Source organism: Chiloscyllium punctatum, chromosome 2 (assembly GCF_047496795.1).
Source record: "Chiloscyllium punctatum isolate Juve2018m chromosome 2, sChiPun1.3, whole genome shotgun sequence".
Lineage (NCBI taxonomy): Eukaryota > Metazoa > Chordata > Chondrichthyes > Orectolobiformes > Hemiscylliidae > Chiloscyllium > Chiloscyllium punctatum.
Window position 1 is genome coordinate 34,349,438 of NC_092740.1, and position 20,117 is coordinate 34,369,554.

Genomic DNA, 20,117 nt, shown 5'->3' on the forward strand with positions numbered 1-20,117 from the left:
TTCTAATCTGTGTATATTTGTATTATATAATCATGGAGTTTTATAACGTGGAAAGAGGCCCTTTGTTATATGTATGCGGGTCATCAAGCACCTATCTGCTTTAGTCCCATTTTCCAGTACTCGGTCCTTAGCCTTGTGTGCTGCGGTGCTTCAAGTGGTCACCTAGATATTTCTTGAATGTTGTGATGGTAACCCACCTTTACCGCCATTTCAGGTAGTTAGTTTCAGATACTCACCACCCTCCAGAAGAAAAGAATTCTTCCCTAAATCCCAGTTGATAGGACAGAGTTGGAGGCTGAGGGGGTGACCTTATAGAGGTTTATAAAATCATGAGGGACATAGATAGTGTAAATAGGCAAAGTCTTTTCCCTGGGGTGGCAGAGTCCAGAATTGGAGGGCATAGGTTTAGCATGAGAGGGGAAAACGTTTAAAGGGACCTAAGGGGCAATTTTTTCAGTCAGAAGATGGTGCGTGTATGGAATGAGCTGCCAGAGGAAGTGGTGGAGGCTGGTACAATTGCAACATTTAAAAGGCATCTGGATGGGTATATGATTAGGAAAGGTTTAGAGGAATGTGGGCCAAGTGCTGGCAAGTGGGACTAGATTAGGTTAGGATATCTGGTCAGCATGAACAAGTTAGACCGAAGGGTCTGTTTCCATGCTGTACATCTCAAAGACTCTATGACAGTCCAATGGCAAAATGTATTCAGCAAGTGCCTCAAAATAAATGCAATCAGCAAATATTTACCTTAAAATACGATAGAAGCCCTATGTTAAGATTTCTTTAATCAACAAAGTATTGTTGATCCTGGACAACATTATTGGAGTGTTAACATCCTAAATGAATTCAGAAATCCTTCAATAAATAGAGCAATATGTACTTTCCCCATGGCTCCTCTGGTTTCACGAGTACCACCACATCGATAGGAAGAACCAACTTGAAGTGGATATGTGAAATCCTTCTGTGGTGGATTACAACTTCTTCAGTGTTATCAGCCTGTGCCATCTCAAACAGAATCTGCATATTTATTATTTTCTGAAAGTTAAAAACAGTTATGCTAGAGTTATTAGAATTCCTCAAGTTTGTAAAGTCAGGAACAACTTACAGAGTTGGAGAACACAATGTTAGCAGTCGGTAAACAAAGCACTAGGTTGATCAAAAATGCAAGCACAGGACTTGAATTTACCTAAGTATTTGAAACTTTGAATGTTGCTAATGTTGATTCCCCTTGCCAGAATGATCTGTTATATTAGCATAGCAGGCAGCATGCATTTGACCAAAATTCAAAGCCACCAGCTTTACACATAAGACAAGGGCAGATATACACCATTAGAGTTGAATCCTCAGAAAGCAAAATAAATGCTAATCTGAGCAGATGCTGAGAAAAAGTTTGCCTATTTTTTTATTATAAATCAGAATTATTCTAAACATAGTCTGAGAATTGGGGCCAGACCATTAGGGAGAAATATTGGAACTCCTGCAAGGTGGTAAATGTTTGGAACTCTCTTCCACAAATGGCCATGGATGCTTAATTTTAGATCTGCGGTAGATAAATACTCATTAAGAAATGGTATTAAGGGATATAGTCCAAAGACAGGTAAATGGAATTAGACAACAGATCAGCCATGATCTAACTGAATGGTGGAACAGGTCAAGTGGCTAAATGGCCTACTCATTCTCCTAAATGTTCTTCGAACGATCTCCAATGTTCAGAGATACTTGAAATTCATTATAGATGCTGCCTCAGCAGAAATACTTGTAAAACACGAAGTCCTTAAAATCAAAGTATTAAGTCTACATGCCTACCAGTGGTACGATCTTTAAGAATTGGATATTGGAAGCCTTTTGAAGTAAGTCACTGACCTCAACCCTGAAATATAAATTGTAACCTCTGGTGAGTTAGGGCAAATAAAATCTGACTTGTTCAAGTTTTAGTATCCTCTATCAATATTGGCAAAGATGGTTTGAATAAAATGGAGACACAAACTAATTGAACTTCTTCATTTCTATCTGTGTAAAAAGGATGAGAAAAGTATGACAATCTAGATTTCTTTTATTCTTGTCCACTTGATCAGCATGATTATATTAAACTCAGTGGATGAGAGTAGCGCCATCGTGACAGGACGATGGGCATGGGCACATATTCCATTTGTTCTGTATCACCGATTTGTCTTTATAGTCTAACATTGTATGAAAAGGCTGAATATACAAGACATTTTGGAAGTTTTAAAGAAACATTGATACATAATTAAACCTGTCCAAAGCCTGTGGAATGATTATCAGAACTTTAATTCTTAGGCAGGATTGGCTGACTAGCAGAAGGCCGACAGTAGGGATAAAGGGGTCTAATTCAGGATGGCAGCAAGTGACTGGTAGAGTTCCGCAGGGGTCATTGTTGGGACCACAACTATCTATGTTTTATATTAACAATATGGACAAAGGAACTGAGGGCATTGGTTGCTGTGTCTGTCGACGGCACAAATATAATCGAAGGGACAGGTAGGGTTGAGGAAGCCGAGAGACTACAGAAGGACTTGGACATGCTAGGTGAGTGGGCAAAGAAGTGGCAAGTGAAATACAATGTTGCAAAGTGGAACATTATGCACTTTGGTAAGAAGAATAGAGGCATATACTATTTTCTAAAAGGGCAAAGACTTCTGAAATCTGAAGCACAAAGAGATTTGGGAGTCCTAGTTCAGGACTCTCTCGGTTAAGCAAGTTCAGTTGGTGGTTAGGGATAGTATTTATTTCAGGAGAGCTAGAATAAAAGAGCAGAGATATACTGTTGAGGCTATATAAGGCTCTGGTCAGATCCTACTTGGAATATTATCAGCAATTTTGGATCGTTTTTCCAAGGAAGGATGTGCTGGCCTTTGATGGTTTGAGAAGAGGATTAGGAAAATGATCCTGGGGATGAAGGATTTGTCATACTGAAATGAGAAGGAATTTCTTTAGCTAGAGGGTGGTTTATTTATGGAACACATTGCCACACAGCCTGTGAAGGCCAAGTCATTGAGTGTATTTAAGACAGAGATAGATAGGTTCTTAATTGGTAAGGGGACAAGAGTTCTGGGGAGAAGGGAGGAGAACAAGGTTGAAATACTTAGGAGCCATAATTGAATGGTGGAGCAAATTTGGCGGGCTGAATGGCCTAATTCTATTGTTATTTCTTATGGACTTTTAGGAATAGCATTGAACGTTCAACATTGGATGATTATTGGGATAGAAATGGTGTGAAAAGATATGAGAAAAAGGCAGAAGATTGGCACTAGGTAATGGAACCGGTGCAGGCATGATTGACAAAATAGCCTCCTTCAGTGCTGTAAATTTTATGATTCTGTGAACATAACAAATATCAATTGAAATTGCATTTGCTTTTGTCTTCATTTCTACATTACAAGAATAACTACCTTAATGACACTTTAAAAGTTACTGTCTGTAAAATGTTTGGAGCATCTCGAGTTGTGAAATATAAAATATTAATTGAAATCCTTCTTTCCAAAGATCTATACACATTAATAAATTTCATGAAGAGAAAGAAAATTGAAGTAATGGGCATCAAATAGTTATCAAACCAATGCAGGACTCTGGCCACAAGTTTGGTATTCAAATGTAGTGAGAAAGTAACTTTTAATAGTACATGTGTGCACACTTCTTAGAAGCTGTGGAGGGAAAGAAAGAGTTTATTTTTTGCTATTTGTTGCTGCATCTCTTACACTTCCACTAAGCAAGAATGAAATTAGCTCCAATTTACTTTTACTCATTGTTCAGAAGCCTGGGTTGAGGCTGGACAGTTGTTTTGCAAGACAGAACCCAATAACATGGGTTCTATTCCTGCACCAGCTGAGGTTGCCATAAAGGACTCTCCTCAACCTCTTCTCTTGCCTGCCGTGTGTGACCTTCAGGTTAAACCACTACCAGTTGTCTCTTTCCAATGAGTAAACAGCCCTACAGTCAGGTGGAATTGTGGTGACTTCATCTTTACTGTCTAGGCTGATGCATTTAACTATTGTCTGGTTGTAAAATATTTTGTGAAGTTAGAAAGAGGATGTGACTGCCAACTGAATAATTTCTAACAAAGTTGGGTAGAGAGATGACTACATGGCAACAAGGTGATAAATGATTGGAGCACCAGTGAAATCACCCGATTATGTTTTTTGCTAAGCTCCACCACATCTTGTGCTACACAGACACTTCACTGGCTAGTGGGGACCTTCTCCTGGAATCAAAGATCAAATGTGAGGAGTTTAGTGAATTACCACATTTGGTTGGCATATCAGTAATAATTTCTAAAAGAAAATTCATAAGTTAATAAAAGAGATCTGTGATACTTGCAACACATAAATTCAGATTGCTCTTAGCCCTAGCACTGCTTGTAATATATTTGTAACCACCTTCATCAGCATCTTACTGTTGTATCACTTAAAATATTGTCTTACTTGAGTTTCTCCAGATTTTGGACAATCCAATTTTAGACAAATCAATTCTTTAAAGACACATGAGGCATAGGTTTAGGGTGAGGGGGGAAAGATATAAAAGAGACCTACGGGGCAACTTTTTCACACAGAGGGTGGTACGTGTATGGAATGAGCTGCCAGAGGACATGGTGGAAGCTGGTACAATTGCAACATTTAAGAGGCATTTGGATGGGTATATGAATACGAAAAATTTGGAGGGATATGGGCTGGGTGCTGGCAGGTGGGACTAGATTGGGTTGGAATATCTGGTCAGCATGGACGGGTTGGACCGAAGGGTCTGTTTTCATGCCGTACATCTCAAAGACTCTACAACTCTATGTACCCATCTGATAGTTTAATTCATGCACCATGACCCTTATTGTGATCCTAGTAGCGGCTACCCTGGTACCAAAAACATGCACTAAAGTAGCTCTGAGGTATTTAACAGACTCTATTCTTCTACTTACGTAACATATTTTAAGATGGCTTTGCACTGAGTGTCATCTTGTAGTTCTGATGGCTGTGTGCTGGCATGGGCTTTGGGCCATATATATAATGCGCCACCAAAACCATTTAGGACGAAAGCCTCTGAATTTACCTTTGATATCAGTTCTTTAATGGCTTCCTTAAAGCCTGCTTTGATTCCTTGTTGTAAATTCAATGAAGAGAAAATAAAATAGATTATAAATGCTGTTGATGCCCACACTAAAAAGTACAGCTTGAATCTTCCATTATGCTTCAGTAAGTAATAAAACATCATCCTTATATCGGGGGCAAATTTAATTAATTTGAAAAATTGCATGCACACCAAGCTAAATGTTTTGCTGCTAAGCATGTTCATGAAGATATTTCTACTGATGAAGGAGACTAAATCTAGGGGACAGATTTTAGCAATTATAATTGTCTCTTTAAAGATGAAGGTGAGTAGAATTTGTTTCTCTAAGAGGGTTGTTCATATTCCTCATAAAACATTAGAGACTGAGCCATTGAATTTATTCAAGGGTGGTTTGGGTAGATTTTTGAAAATTATATGGGAGGTTCCTGGAAACAAAATGGCAAGTAATAGAATTAAAAGTTCCACAGTTATACTCCACAACCACCTGATGAAAGATCAGTGCTCTGAAAGCTAGTACTTTCAAATAAACCTATTGCACTATAACCTGGTGTTGTGTGATTTTTAACTTTGTACACCCCAGTCCAACACCGTCACCTCCAAATCAAGTAGAATATCATCTAACATCAGGTGTGTGCAAACTTTGGCTTCTTCTTCTGAGCTGTTGATGTGAGAATTGGATTCACTGTTTTTGAATGTATCTCAGTGCTTTGAAGAATGATGCATGCCATGTGATGATGTGTGAACCATACTTCACGGTGGTCATTGACTTGTTTTATGTCTTCTATGTGTGATGAAGGTTCAGAACATGATATTATTGTTCGAGATCTTTGGTTCTAAATTGAAAGAATAATGTGTAGCTTTAAATTTGGTTTGTATTTGTGTATTGTATGTGTTAAGAAGAGGATGAAGTAGTTTTTGTTTCCTTGTTAATTTGTGAGTTTTGATGTCAGGGAATCTCAAGTTTAAAATTAGGGATAGTAATAGATTGAAAGAGGAGATGAATAAAATTGCTAGAAAGAGGAACAAAACTAAGGATTGGGAGCATTTAAAGTTCAACAAAAGAAGACAAAAAGTTTGATCATGAGGGGAATTACAGTATGAGAGTAACATTGCAGGGAATACAGAAACTGACCATAAAGGCTTCTATAGATATGTGAAGAGCAAAAAAGATGAGTAAAGACAGATGTGGGTCCCTTAAAGCCAGAACCAGGAAAATGATAATGGCGTGCAAAGAAACAGCTAAAGAATTAACAAATAAAACCATGAGACATAAGAAATTAGGCCATTTGGGCCATCAAGTCTGCTCCACCATTCAATCGCAGCTGATAAGTTTTTCAACCCTATTTTCCCACTTTCTCCCTGTAACCTTCGATTCGCTTGGCAATCAAGAACTTATCTATCTCTGTTTTAAATATACTCAATGACCTGGTATTCCACAGCCTTCTGTGGCAATGAATTCCACAGATTCACCACTCTCTGGCTAAAGAAATTATTCCTTATTTCTGTTCTAAAAGAACTCTGAGGCTATGCCCTCAGGTCCTTGTCTCTCTTGTCAATAGAAACATCTTCCCAACATCCACTCTGTCCAGGCCTTCAGTAGTCTAAAAGTTTCAGGCAGATCCCCCATCATCCTTCTAAACTTCATCGAGTATTGTCCCAGAGTCCTCAAACATTCCTCATATATTAAGTCTTTCATTCCTGGGATCATTCTGCTGAACCTCCTCTGGACCGCTCCAGGGCTGATACATCTTCCAGGGCCGAAAATTGCTTACAATACTCTAAATGTGGTCTGACCAGAGCCTTATAAAGCCTCAGCAGTACATTCCTGCTTTTATATTCTAGTCCTCTTGAGATGAATGACAACATTGTATTTGCCTTCCTATCTACCAACTCAGCCTGCAAGTTTTCTGTAAGAGAAACCTGGACTAGGACTCCCAAGGCCCTTTGCATTTCAGATTCCTGACTTTTCTCCCCATTTAGAAAATAGCCTATGCCTGTATTCTTCCTATCAAAGTGCATGACCTCACATTTTCCTATGTTGTATTTCATCTGCCACTTCATTGCCCTCTCTCCTAACCTGTCTAAATTTTCTTGCAGCCTCTCTGCTTCCTCAATACCACTTGCTCCTCCACCTATCTTTATATCATCTGCACATTTAACCAGAATGCCCTCAGTTCCTTCATCCAGATAATTAATGTATAAAGAGAAAAGTTGTGGTCCCAACACCTACCCTTGTGGAACACCACTAGTCACCAGATTCCATCCTGAGAAGAACCCTTTCATCCCCACTCTCTGTCTTCTGCCAGATAGCTAATCTTCTATCCATGCTCGTACTTGGCCTCTAACACCATGGGCCCTTATCTTACTTAGCAGCCTTCTGTGCGGCATCTTATGAAAGGCCTTCTGGAAGTGCAGATAGATAACACCCATTGGCTTTCCTTGGTCTAACCTGCTTGGTGCATCCTCAAAGAATTCTAACAGATTTGTCAGGCATGACCTTCCCTTGATGAAACCCTGCTGACTTTGCCCTATTTTACCATGTAATTCTAAGTAAGCAAAAATCTCATCCTTCACAATGGACTCCAAAATCTTACCAATGACTGAAGTCGGGCTAATCAGCCTATAATTTACCATGTTTTGCCTTGCTCCCTTCTTAAATCAATGGGCGGGGGGGTGTTACATTAGCAATTTTCCAGTCCTCTGGAACTCTCCCTGACTCCAATGATACCTGAAAGGTCACTACTAAAGCCTCCACTCTCTCTTCAGCTATCTCCTTCAGAACTCAGGATGTAGTCCTTTTGGTCCTGGCGATTTATCCACTTTTAAACTTTTCAGTGTATCTAGCACCTTCTCCTTGGTGATGGCCACAGTACTCATTTATGATTTGTGTCTTCCACTGTGAAGACTGACACAAAGTATTTATTCAATTCCTTAGCCATTTCTTTGTTCCCCATTACTACTTCTCCAGTGTAATTTTTTTGCAGCTCAATGTCCACTTTTGCCTCTCTTTTGCCCTTTATATATCAAAAGAAACATACATTGATTCTTCACAAAAGAGGACACAATAACGTCCCAGAAATATGAAGAACCAAGCATCTAGTAAGAGGGCAGAATTGAAGCAAGGCATAAGTGAGAAAATGATGCTGAGGTAATGAGGCAAACAAGTCACCAGATCTCATAATCCATACTCCAGAATACTAAACAAAGTAGCGCTTGAAATATTAGATGCAATGGTGGTCATCTTCCAGAATTCTGTAGACTCTAGAGGAATTCCTACAATTGGAGGGTAGCAAATATCATCTCTAAAAAGGGAAGGAGAGAAAAAAGTGTATTGTAGACTTCATAACCTAACATCAGTCATGAATAAAACTATTATAAGAGTCTATTATAAAAGACCTGGTAACATAACACTTGGAAAATATTAACAGGATTGGACAACACTTGGTTAGTGAAAAGCAAATCATGCTTAACAAATCTACTGGTGTATTTTTTTCTGAGCAAGTAACTCATAGAATAGATAAGGGAGAACCAGTGAAAATGACATATTTGTATTTTCAATGGTTTTTGATAAGGTTAGGAACCCTGAGGCTCCTCAGGATATTCTGTCATTCCACATAGACATGAAGGGCGTTGTTCAGTTTGACAGCTCTTCTTCAGAGGCCTTCAACATTTGCAGCGGTGTGAAGCAGCGCTGTGTGATTGCCCCACCCTGTTCAGTATCTTCTTTGCAGTCATGCTGAAGCATGCTTTTGGAACATTAATTAATGGTGTCTACTTCCACACTAGATCGGATGGGAGGCTATTTGGTCTGTCCCGACTGACGGTGAAAACCAAGGTTTGTGAAGTACTCATCAGGGAAATGTTGTTTGCAGACTTCACGGCACTGGCAACACACTCGGAAGAGCAACTGCAATGTCTCGTGGACATCTTCTCAAGAGCCTGCCAGGATTTCAGCTTGACCATCAGCCTGAAGAAGAGAAATGTGTTGGGTCAAGGCGTTGAGCCACCTCCCTGCCATTACCATCAACAACTATGAGTTGGAAGTAGTCCACAAGTTTACCTTGGTTCCACCGTTGTGAACAGTCTCTCCCTAGACTCTGAGATCAACAGATGGATCAGATGAGCAGCCTCAACATTTTTCAAGCTGACAAAGAGAGTCTGGGAGAGCAGAAATCTGACAACGCACACCAAGGCTGCAGTCTACAGGGCCTGTGTCCTCAGCACATTGCTTTACGGCAATGAGACTTGGAGCCTATACTCCAGACAAGAGTGGCATCTCAACACCTTCCACCTTTGCAGCCTGAGACGCATCCTGGACATCAAGTGGACTGACTGAGTCACTAACAATGAGATCCTGGCCTGAGCCCAGATACCCAGCCTCTTCACCCAGCTCCAACAATGCTGCCTCCGCTGGCTGGGCCATGTACACTGCATGTCAGATGGGAGGATCCCGAAAGACCTGGTGTATGGGAAACTGACAAGGGCGGCCCCATCTTTGTTTCAAAGATATCTGCAAGACAGACATGAAGTCACTTAACGTGAACGTCGAGAGGACATTGCAAGCGATCGCTCTCGCTGGAGGCTGGAATTACGCAGAGGTCTAAAAAGAGGAGAAGAGAAGCTGAGACTTGCTGCTGATAAAAAGCAGCCCCGCCGAGAAAACAGCACCAAGACAACACCAGAGACTGCCACTCCCATGTCGGCCTGTACAGCCACAACGATGCTGCTCTACCTCAAAGATTGAAGCAAGACTTCCCAGGTGCAAATCCATGGTCTCACGATGCTAACGAATGCCACCTTTGAAGGGTTAGTAGGCATCACTAAAGCACATTGGGCTGGTTAATCTATTGACATGGTTTGAGATTTGGTTGACAGGTAGAAAACTTAAGCGTGGGAATAAATGGAGTGACAGGCAGTAACTAGTGGGTATTGCAAGGATCAGTGCTTGGGGTCCAGCTATTTACAGTATTTACATATGACCTGGATAAGGGAACCAGAAATGACATTTCCAAATTTGCTGATGCCACATAACTGGGTGGAGTTGTGAGGAAGGTTTCAAGATTTAAGGAGGTTTCAAGGTGACTTATTCAAGTTGGATGAGTGGGAAAACGTATGGCAGATTTAGCACAACATGAAGTTATACATTGCCTGGACATGAAATAATATTTACCACCATTGAGTTGCAACTGGGAGCATCACAGAGTACATGTTACTTTCACATAGCATTTTTCAATTTGCTGATTCCAGTGAAGTTCTTAGCATACTATTCAGAAATTTATTTGGAATTCATAGCAAACACATATGTGTTGATAATCATCAGCAGACCTGTTGCAGTGTGAAACCTGATGTGTGTCTCATTGTCTAGAAATGACTTAAATACAGCTTTCATTATGATATCTTTGAATTGAATCAGAGTTTCCAAACTCACGTGGATTTTAACTTTTATGACCGAAAAGATTTGTATTATTTGGTTCATAGAGGAAGGGACAATCCTGAAGTTTTTAAAAAAATTTGTGTCCCATAAAATTGACAAGATGTTTCTCTATCTGGGAGAACACAGGTATCTGAGGAATCATTCATCACTGTTGCATCTGGTTGTTGTATCTGAAGAGGAGTCTCTACATTGGCTACATTCTCTTTTTGCTTTGGAACATATACATGGCATACTTTTATTGGTGTTAGACTTAGTAGTTGATTTTACTGATGAACAACAGTCCCGAGAATTTTCCACAGACTTTTCACTTTCAGCCTGACCCTTTGCCTAGTGTGGGTAAACACTGTCACAATGGAATCATTATTTGAACAAGTGAATACTCTGTTTGTAAGACTGCTGACTTTGATTTATATTGGTTTTCTGCAATGAGCAATGAATGTAATTTCCTTAAACTGAATTTGGAGTGTGGTAGTGTTACAACATGGAGGCAAACAGCAAAATCAAATCAGGCACCTTTCCCTGTATTTGCAACACAGTAAAATAAATGCACTAAATGACTATCAATATTGCCCCAATAATACCTGGCCAGACTTTTTGAATAAGTGATATTAGACACCACTTGATAGCTTAAACAAAAAAATTAACATTTTGTTATTAATACAGAAGCTATAACTGAGCTAAGTTAAACAACAAGGTAATCTCATTAATATCTATGATTTAAACCCAATCTTCTTTGATCTAGTCCCCACTCACACATAGACAGGTAGACACAATTAAGGGATAAATTAAAAGAAAAAATAAATAAGATGTAATTAGCCAGATCACTTAAGTAATTTCAATAGTACATAGTATCACAGACACATAGGATTGCATCTTGCTTGATTTCTGAAAAAAACTGGTCAATTCAAATAGCTACCAGTAGGCTCTGAGGAATGTTTCGCTGAGATTTCGCTGCTCGTTGGATGCTGCCTGAACTGCTGTGCTCTTCCAGCACCACTAATCCAATATTTGATTTTCAGCATCTGTAGTCATTGTTTTTACCTCTGAGGAATGTTTACTTAATTCTTACAATGGAATTCTATTATCTGAACTTTCAATAGTTTGGTGATGGGAGAATGACCAGAGAGTAGCCAAACCTCACTTCTTTAGCTTTCACAGCCACAACCCTTCTAGTTCCTCTTTCTGTTTTTTTTCCAGCATTCTCTTTTGGCTCTGGCCTTCCTATATAGGCCCCTTGATCTGAACATCTGCCAAGACATGAGCGCAATGCATCTCTAGAGCCTGCATACCTATCTTCTTTGAATAATAAACAACCAGCAATTAAATTTCAGGCCAGGTCCTGTAAACAAATATCACTTTGGCTGTTTTTCCTTTTCTTCAAAACAAATTGCCCCTCATAGTCCAAAAGCCACCTCAACTCTCACCTCACTATTCCTTCCGCTGGTACAAATGTATAAAGTGAACAAAATGAACATTCTACATTCAAAACTCGAATGTATTACTAATTTATCTGGCTTTCTTAAGCAGACATTGAATGATCAAAAGTCTTTATAGTGATGCACAGACTTCCTAATTTGTTCAAACTACACAAGAACAATGAAGTGAGAAGCAACAGTAGAGAATGCTGGAGAAACCCAGCAGGTTTGGCAACATCTGTAGAAAGAGAAAAAGAGAAAAAAGAGAAAAAGACAGATCTGGCAAACCTGCTGAGTTTCTCCAGCATTCTCTGTATTTGTTTCAGATTTCTAGCATCGACAGTATTTTGTTTCTACAGAAATGAGAAGCAATTAGGTTATGTGAAGATATGTCAGGATACTTTTATTTAGAGAAATAGAGCAGCTTGAATTACCTGGAATGAAGCTAAGAATTAGAGATATGAATAATTTCAATGGGTTGTTTTCTTCTGGACTCACAGGCATATGAATTATTGTAATTAATATCTAAATAAGGTGAGTCCTATCAAGGTGACATCCCACAGATCTCAGACTGCACTACTCTCAGTAGCAGAGCCTTCAATGGTAAAGGAGTTCAAGATCTTTTTGATTGCAAGTCTGAGTGAGTTGAAATACTAAACAAATGAGCTTCGATCAAATGGATTTTCTTGATTCCTTGTTACGCTTTTCTGAATCAGAAGGTGGCTCTATTTCCAACCTAAAACTACATGTCTCTAATAGCCCTGATCCAGAGTCTTATCAATCAAACAATCAAGAGTTTTGCGTGATTAGATGAAAAATTAGAAACTGTTCCAAGAAACTGGAGTAAAATCTTTTTATGATTACCATTGAGCAGTGAGACTGCTGAAATGGCACTTAATTGGAAAGGGCTCATATTGCAAATGACATTTCACAAATGTGAAATTTTATTTAATTGCACAGTAAATGAGCTACATGCACTGAAAAATGGTTAGCTTAAAGCTAACCAGAACGTCAAAGGATAACAATATTCTCATACAGAATTTTAGCACACACAATATCGTATTGCTTAGAAGACTTTAAAAATTCTGTTTAGTCGATGATAGAAAAGGCCATATTAATAATATAAAACAGAATGACTTAAATGCTGGGAACATCTGTAATAAGCAATTACTCACCGTCTGTTTTATTGGTGACTCCTTCCAACTCAATGCCTCCCTTTAATCGAAACAACAAATTTTCAGTGTCAAGTGGCAGCTGAAATAAATTGGTTGAAATAAAGTAATCAATCTAAGTAACATGTTAGATCTGTTGTGCATCTTACACATTGTTTTCTTATTCTTTTATTAAATTTGAGCATCTATTACCAGTTGTTTTGTAAATTCTTTCACGGGATCTAGGAGTCATTGGAAAAGGCAGCAAGAGTTCCATTCTTAATTGTCCTTGACAAGCTGTTGTTGAGCTTCTTTCTTGAACCATGCAGTCCACCTGGTACATGTTTGTGCTGCTTGGAAAGAAGTTCCATGGTCTTGAACCCACAGCAGTGAAGGAGTAATCATAGAGGACATGACATAAATTTGGCAAATAGAGTTAAGAAGAATCTAAAGGGATTTTACAAATTTATTAAGGATAAACTAGGGAGGGAATAGAACCCCTTAAAGATCAGCAAGGCCATCTATGCGTAGAAATGCAGGAGAAGAGGGAATTACTAATTGAATATTTTGCATCAGTGTTTACTATGGAGAAGGACATGAAAGAGAGAGAACATGGGGACATAAATAGTGACATCTTGAAAAATGTCCATGTTACAGAGGAGGATGTGCTGGATGCCTTAAAACACATAAATCCCTGGCACCTGATCAGGTGTACCCTAGAACTCTGTGGGAAGCTAGGGAAGTGATTGCTGGGTCCCTTGCTGAGGTACTTGCAACAACAATAGCCACAAATGAGGTGCCTGAAGACTGGAGATTCGCTAATATGCTGCCACTATTTAAGAAAGGTGGTTAGGAAAAGCTAGAGAAATATAGACCAGTGAGCCTGACATCAGTGGTCGGCAAGTTGTTGGAGGGAATCCTGAGGGACAAGATTTACATATATTTGGAAAGACAAGAACTGATTAGGGATAGTCAGCGTGGCTTTGTGCGTGGGAAATGGTATCTTCCTAACTTGATTGTGTTTTTTTGATTAGATTCGATTCCCTACTGTATGGAAACAGGCCCTTTAGCCCAATCAATCCGCACCGACCCTCCGAAGAGTAACCCACCCAGACCCATTCCCCATATTTACCCCTGACTAATACACCTAACACTATGGGCAATTTAACATGGCCAATTCACCTAACCTGCATATCTTTGGATTGTGGGAGGAAACCAGAGCACCGGGAGGAAACCTAAGCAGACACGGGGAGAATGTGCAAACTCCACACAGACAGTCACCTGAGGCAGGGATTGAACCTGGGTCCTTGCACTGTGAGGCAGCAGTGCTAACCACTGAGCCACCATGCCCCCCCAAAAAAACAAACAAAGCCAAAAAAGCCCAAAAAGCAGTAACGAAGAGGATTGATGAGGACAGAGCAGTGGACGTGATCTATATGGACTTCAGCAAGGCATTTGACAAAGTCCCTCATAGTAGACCGGTTAACAAGGTTCGATCACATGCAATACAGGGAGAACTAGCCATTTGGATACAGAACTGGCTTGAAGGTAGAAGACAGAGGGTGGTAGTGGAGGATTGATTTTCAGACTGGAGGCCTGTGACTAGTAAACCACAAGGATCAGTGCTGGGTCCATTCCTTTTCATCATTTATATGAATGATTTGAATGTGGACATAAGAGTTATGATTAGTAAGTTTGCAGATGACACCAAAATTGGAGGTAGTGATCTTGATCAGATGGGCCAATGGGCTGAGGAGTGGCAGATGAGTTTAATTTAGATAAATATGAGGTGCTGCATTTTGGAAAAGCAAATCAGGGCAGGACTTATAGACTTAACATTGGGTCCTGGGGAGAGTTGCTGAACAAAGAGACCTTGGAGTGCAGGTTCATAGTTCCTTGAAGGTGGATAGGATAGTGAAGAAGGCAATTGGTATGCTTGCCTTTATTGGTCAGTGCATAAGTATAGGAATTGGGAGATCATGTTGTATAGGACATTGGTTAGGCTACTTTTGGAGTACTGTGCGCAATTATCGTCTCGCTGTTATAGGAAGGATGTTGTGAAACGTGAAAGGGTTCTGAAAAGATTTACAAAGATGTTGCCAGGGTTGGAGGTTTTGAGCTAGAGGGAGAGGCTGAAGAGGTTGGCGCTGTTTTCTCTGAAGCATCAGAGGCTGAGCGGTGACCTTATAGAGGTTTATAAAATCATGAGGGGAACAGATAGGGTAAGTAGGTAAGCTCTTTTCCCCAGGCTGGGGTTAACCAAAACTAGAGATCATAATTTTAAGGTGAGAGGGGATAGATTTAAAAGGGATCTAAGCAGCAACGTTTTCATGCAGAGGGTGGTGCGTGTATGGAATGAGCAGCTAGAGGAAGTGGTGGAAGCTGGTACAATTACAATACTTAAAAAACATCTGGACAGGTATATGAATAGGAAGGGTTTAGAGGGATATGGGCCAAATGCTGGCAAATGGGACTAGATTAATTTAGGATATCTATTTGGCATGGACGACTTGGACTGAAGGGTTTACTTCTGTGCTGTATGTCTCCATGACTGTATGATATTGAAGGAATGGGGATGTCTTTGCAACTCAGGATGGTGAGTGACTTTGAGGGGAACCTGCAGCTGGTGATGTTTTCATCTATTTGTTGCCCTTGTCCTTTTTGTAATGGCTGTGAGTTTTGAAGGTGCTATTTAAGGGGCTTTGTTGAATGTTTGCAATATATTTTGTACATTGGTAGACATTGCTTCTACAGGGCATCTATATTGGAGGGAGTGAATGTTTGGGATCGTGATACCAATCAAGCAGACTGCTTTGTTCTGGCTGATGTTACGCTTCCTGAGTGTTATTGAAGCTGTACTCATCAAGTGGGGAATATTCTATCACACTGTTGTGAGTGTAGATGGAGGACAAACTTTGGGAAGTCAAGTGGTGAATTACTTTCTGTTGGATACCTGCCCCCTGACCTGTTTTTGCATTTATATGGCTAATTCCGTTCAGTTCCTAGTCATCTCCAGGACGTTGATCGTGGGGGATTCATTTGTGGTCATGTCATTTTGTGTAAAGAGGTGATGGTCAAATTCTCTTTTGTTCAAAATGGTCATTGACTGACAATTGTATGTGACAAATATCACTTGCCACCCATCAGCCCAACTCTGGAAATTATCCAGGGCTTGCTCTATTTGGACATGGGTTGCTTCAGTATCTGAGGAGTTCTGAATAGTGTTGAACAGTTTGCAATCATCAGCAAACCTCTGCAGTTCTGACCTTATGATGGTGAAAATGTCATGGATAATGCAGCTAAAGATGATTGGGCCAAGAACACTACCCTAAGATATGTTTACAGAGTTGTCCTAGAGTTGGATGACTGACCTCCAACAAACTTAACCATTAGCCAGGTATGACTCCAACCAGTGGAGAGTTCTCACCTGATACTCATTGACTGCAATTTTCCTAAGGCTTCTTGATGCCACACTCTGTGAAATCATGCTATGACAACAAGGGCAATCACTTTCATCTTACTCTGAAATTCTTCTCTTTGTTCATGTTTGGACTAAGGTTATAAGAAGGTCAGGAATGAGTGGCCCTGGTGGACCTCAAACTGAGCATCAGTTAGCAGGTTATTGCTGAATAGATTTTGTTTGTTAGCATTGTTGATGATACCTTCTATAACTTTAGTGATGATCGAGAGTAGACTGATGGGGTTTTAATTGTTTGGATTAGATTTGTCCAACTTTTTGTGTACAGGACATACGTGAAGAATTTTCCACATTATTAGTTAGATATCAGTGTTGTAGCTTGACTAGATGGTTGGCAAATTATGGCAAATTCTGCTAGATAAGTCTTCAAGACTATTACTAGAATGTTGTCAGGCCCATAGTCTTTGCAATATCCGGTACCTCCAGCCATTTTACAATATTACAAGTTGGCTGAAGAATGGCATCTGTGATGCTGGGGCCCTCTGATGGAGGTCAAGATGGAGCATCCATTCAGCATATTGTAATTGCTTCAGCCTTATCATTTGTATGGATGTGCTGGGCTCTACCATTGTGCAGGATGAGGATATTTGTGGAACCTCCATCTCCAATGGGTTGTTTAATTATTCACCACCATTCACAACTTGATTTGGCAGGACTGCAGAGTTTAGGTCTAATGTATTGCTTTTGGAACCATATAACTCTGTTTATTACTTGATTGACACCTCATTTTTAGGTATGCCTGGTTCTGCTCTTCGCATGCCCTCCTGTACTCTTCATTGAACTGAGGTTGATCTCTTGTCTTGATGGACATGGTAGCGATGGGCAGTATGTCAGACCAATATATTACAGTTTGTGTTAAGAGTATGATTCTGCTGGAACTGATGGCCCATAGCACTTGCAAGAGGGGGAGGGAACATACTTGCATAATCTTTCATGCTGGTCAAGTGTGGGATGGTTCTGTTTGTGGGGTTTCTATTCTTTTTTTATTGTTTGGGTAGTGGATGGTTGAGTTGTCTGGGCAGTGAAGGAGTCAGGTTATTAATGATTACTCAGGCAGTTATAGCAGTTAGTTAGGCAGGGGGATAGTGTGGTGGGGATCTAATATAGGAGGTAATTACATAGTGATGTTGAGTGTCATTGAGTATGCAGTTAAATCCAACAGAGTGGCCCAAGGTTCCATCCTGGGCTAAATATCAGAGACATTTGTGGAAGGTCGCAGGCAGCAAGAAACAACTCATCTTAAATTTATGATAATTTTCTAATTCAGAAAGACCCTAACCAATTTCAGAAGGCAATAAAAAGCTTTATTGCTTTTTGAGATACCTATAACATTACCAAGTCAATTTTACAAGCATACATACTAATGCACCACAAAATGTGATTCCAGTTTTGACAACTTTCACTGCCCATCTTTTTAATCCTCTCCAGGCTTCAAGAGTTCATTATTAGGCCACATTTCATACACTTCAGGGCCTTCTGACCTGCAGGTTAGCTCTGCCCTGCTCCTCTACAATTCTGATACTCACCATTTTTTTTCTACCACTCACGAGCCAGAGGTCACCCTAAGCACTAAAATCCTTTTGATTCTTTCTGCTCCAATTGGCCCAGAACAAGATGTGTATTCTCAGTTACCATGGCAACCATTCAGTTACCATGGCGGACATCTTTGTGAGGGGCAATAATAATTGAATCAGTTCTAGCCAATCAAAATCCAATCTAAGTATGGAACAATTAAACAGAATAGTGGGGCCACGTGTTTTGGTGGTGGAGTACCAGATATGGACTGATTAATATATAAGAAGTCATGGAGTTGGGTGTGATGTATTAGCATGTATGGAAGATTGGTTTACAGATATTAAGCAGAGAGTAGGGCTAAAAGGTACCTTTCAGGTGGCATCCTACAACCAGTGGAATATCACATTGATCAGTCCTGGGGCTTCTGTTATTTACAATCAATATTGATGACTTAGATGAAAAGATTGAGAGTCATGAACTAGATTTGTTGACAATCGAGCACTAGAATGTCATACAGATACTGCAAAGAGGATAAAAACAGGTTAAGTGGATGAACAAAAGTTGGCAAATGGAATACGATGGCAAGTGGGAATTTATTCACTTTGGTTGAAGGAATAGATAAACAAAACATTTTTTAAAAAGCATGAAACTAATGGTACTGCCACTGGATCAGTATTCCAGAGATTTAGGTTAATGCTCTTGGTTCATGGGTTGAAATACCACCTTGGCAGTTGACAGTACTTAAATTCAATTAATAAGAATTCAATTAATGAAGAAGGATGAGAGGCGAATAGAGACATGGTAGGGGCGTACAAAATAATGAGAGGCATAAGTAGAGTTGATAGCCAGAGACTTTTTCTCATGGTAGAAATGTCTATCATGAGGGGGCATAATTTTAAGGTAATTGAAAGAAGGTTTAGGGGGAATGTCAGAGGTAGGTTCTTCACACAGAGAGTGGGTGCATGGGATGCACTGCCAGTAGGGTTAGTAGAGTCAAATACATTATGGATATTTAAGCGACTCTTGGATAGGCACATGCAAGATAGTACAATAAAGGGTATGTAGGTTAATCTGATTTTAGAGTAGAATAAAAGGCCAGCACAACATCGAGGGCTGGAATGCCTATACTGTGCTGTACTGTTCTATGTTCTATGAACAACATGCAGGCTGAGAGGTGACATACCAGGCATTCATTATCTCAAACAAGAGAGCATCTAACCATTACCTCTTGACATTCAGAGCATTACCATTTAAAATCCCCACTGTCAACATTATGGGGAGGGTGTGGTGGGGAGGTTTTCTTTTAACCACAAACTGAATTACACAGTCATGTAAGTACTGTGGGTACAATAGCAAGTAATGGGCTAGAAATTTATGATGAATAACTCACCTCCTAATTTTCCATTGCCTGTAGTGTGCTGGAATACTGTCCACCTGTCTGGATGAGTGTAAGTCTAATATCATCAAGAAGCTTGACACCATCCAGACAAAGCATTTCATTTGATTGTTACCATATCCACTAAATTCCTGTATTCAATCTTTACAGATGTAGATTGGCAATTGTTTACACCGTGATTATATCAGACAAGATGAACTAGAGTAATACACTAAGCTTCCAAACCTCAACCTCTAATGACTAGAATGACAGAGGTAGCAGATGCATGTGAAGACTTACCTTCTGCAAGTTCTACGTCAATCAACATGGCACCCTGATTGGAAATATATTACCATTCATTCGCTATCACTGTGTCAATAACCTGAAACTCACTTCCTAACATCACTACGGGTGTACAAGTAGCTGATTAGTTTGTGGAATGGTAGCAGTGGTTGTCAATAGCAAAGAACTGTCGCCTGCCAACAATTGTATGATTGGCTCCAAGATAGCGGTGAACAATTTGCGGCATGAACGATATAATCAAAAGCCTCCAGGCCTCTGGAAGTGAGGGTGGTGTCACTGTACAAACAATGTATCTATTTGCTTTCACTACATTATACACAAACTAATGACTGAATTAGCTTAAGCTACTTCATACATATACAAACTGATGAGT

The 20,117-nt window shown here is 39.9% G+C and overlaps 1 protein-coding gene across 1 annotated transcript in view; it reads right to left on the minus strand.

Annotated features, from left to right (window-relative positions):
* LOC140492249 (ufm1-specific protease 2-like) overlaps positions 1-19,769 on the minus strand; it is a 65,900-nt gene extending 46,131 nt beyond the window's left edge. Inside the window, exons 1-7 of the mRNA XM_072591177.1 lie at positions 19,742-19,769; positions 18,582-18,586; positions 13,098-13,176; positions 6,544-6,549; positions 4,925-5,102; positions 1,807-1,870; positions 881-1,035 (exon numbers count right to left, since the gene is read on the minus strand). Of these exons, the coding sequence (XP_072447278.1) occupies positions 881-1,035; positions 1,807-1,870; positions 4,925-5,102; positions 6,544-6,549; positions 13,098-13,176; positions 18,582-18,586; positions 19,742-19,769 (515 nt within the window). The remainder of the gene's footprint in view (positions 1-880; positions 1,036-1,806; positions 1,871-4,924; positions 5,103-6,543; positions 6,550-13,097; positions 13,177-18,581; positions 18,587-19,741) is intronic.
* Positions 19,770-20,117: the final 348 nt, after the last annotated feature.